The sequence below is a fragment of the Charadrius vociferus genome, unplaced genomic scaffold, assembly GCF_000708025.1.
Source record: "Charadrius vociferus isolate BGI_N301 unplaced genomic scaffold, ASM70802v2 scaffold39, whole genome shotgun sequence".
Lineage (NCBI taxonomy): Eukaryota > Metazoa > Chordata > Aves > Charadriiformes > Charadriidae > Charadrius > Charadrius vociferus.
Window position 1 is genome coordinate 4,790,313 of NW_009650188.1, and position 1,868 is coordinate 4,792,180.

The 1,868-nt window shown below is 54.7% G+C and overlaps 1 protein-coding gene across 1 annotated transcript in view; it reads left to right on the top strand.

Moving 5' to 3' along the window:
- The window catches only part of TOR1AIP2 (torsin A interacting protein 2), a 4,698-nt gene extending 2,830 nt beyond the window's left edge, over nucleotides 1-1,868 (top strand). The window contains exons 4-5 of the mRNA XM_009892932.1: nucleotides 113-211; nucleotides 1,105-1,868. Coding sequence (XP_009891234.1) covers nucleotides 113-211; nucleotides 1,105-1,868 — 863 coding nt within the window. The remainder of the gene's footprint in view (nucleotides 1-112; nucleotides 212-1,104) is intronic.

Consider the following 1,868-nt stretch of genomic DNA (forward strand, 5'->3'; position numbering starts at 1 on the left):
TCTTTCCCTCGGCTGAGAGCTTCTGGCAGCTCTGTTGCTTTTCTTCTTACAGCCCAACTTAGCTTAGTTGTTCCCTCAACAATGAGTGGCACATTTCTTTCTCTTGCTGTAGGGCACACAGCCCCGAAGCCAGAGGCTCAGTCCTGCTTGCAGAACGTTACCACCCAAAACACAGACCAGGAGAAGGCCAAAAAGTCCTTCTTGCTGAAAGGTGAGGAAAGGAAGCTTCCCTTGTGTGTTACTCATCGAGCAGAAGGCACTGATCCTCCAGGAACAAGTAATGAAGCACATTTAATTCTTCTTCTCTCTCAGGACCTTTCTCAGCCTTTTCTGAGGGTTTGAGGGAAAATCCATCCCCTTAAAAATAGGCTCAGTTTGAGCCTATAGTAGCAGCTTTCCCTCCAGCTATCCAGCCTCAAAAGCACGCACACCGTGTTCAGCGTGCCGCGAGTACCCTGGTATGTCCTGGGACGTCTGAGGCTGATGGTTCCCCTTCCCAGTCCCCCTCTGTACTGTCCCCAAGCAGGAACTGTGATGCTGATCTGCACCACGCATTTCTTCTGGTAGAATGAGACCCTGCTTTGCCATGGAGAATGACGCAAGCAATTGTGCCTGGACCTCACTGTCCTCCTTTTCTGGGCAGAAGCATGGTAGTCTTTGTTCACCCAGCATAGCTAGGAGGAAGGCAGTGAACAGGACACCTTAGCTGGGTCAGACACCTCCATATGTGGAGGTAGGTGCTCCGAACAGCCACAAACATTAAAGAAAACAGAGCAGAGGGAAGAGAAGAAAGCTTGTGGCCAGCTGCAATTTCCTCAGGAAATTTTGCACTGTGACAACAAAGCTGTAGCCTTGTCTCCATCTCTGGAGCTATAGTTCTCCGTGGCTGGTGTGTAGGAGCATGGGTCTCACCACATGGGGCAAGCAGCATCTTCACCATTCCTGGGCCCCCAGAGAGCGTGCCAGCCTGAACCACTTTCCTGGGGTAGTGGGCAAGGTCTGGGAGGGGGAAAAGAGCCCTTGTAGCTACTTTTCAGCATATCACTGCAGGTCACTTAGGACTGACTTCTGTTCCCTGTCTTGGGACTCTCCCCTGTTGAGCAGGGCTTGGCATCGTGACCCTCGTCTTGCTCACCTGCATATTCTGCTTTGTCAACCTGACCTCCAAGGCACAGCAAGCCCCCAGGAACCCCACAGTGGAGGCCTTTCTGTCCCAGTTCAACCAGCTGCAGGAGAGGTTTCCGGGGCAGAGTCCCCACTTGTGGCATCGTGGGCGCAAGTTCCTGCAGAAGCACCTCAACGCATCCCACCACACACAGCCAGCCATCATCATCTTCACGGCTGCCCGCAAGGGTGAGGGGACCTTGAGATGCCTTAGTGCCCGTGTGGCTGACACCTACTCTGCTGCCCTGCATGCCAGCACGGTCCAGATCAACGGCACAGATAAATCCAGGCTCCAGAGTGACCAGGCCAAGCTGGAGGTGGACTTAGAGCTGAGCTCAGCTTTCCAGGCTGGGGGCCGTGCCGCAGTGATACACCGCTTTGAGTTGCTGCCGGCGGGGGCCACCCTTATCTTCTACAAATACTGTGACCACGAAAGTGCTGCTTTCAAGGACGTGGCCCTGCTGCTGACCGTGCTGTTGGAGGAGGAGACACTGGAGACCCACATCAGCCTCCAGCAGGTGGAAGAGAGGGTCCGTGACTTCCTCTGGGCCAAGTTCACCAACACCAGGACACCCAGCTCCTACAACCACATGGACTCTGACAAGCTAAGTGGGCTGTGGAGCCGCATCTCCCACCTAGTCCTACCGATCCACCCGGTGCAGACCATCGAGAAGGGGGGCTGCCATGTCCACATCCAACCCTAG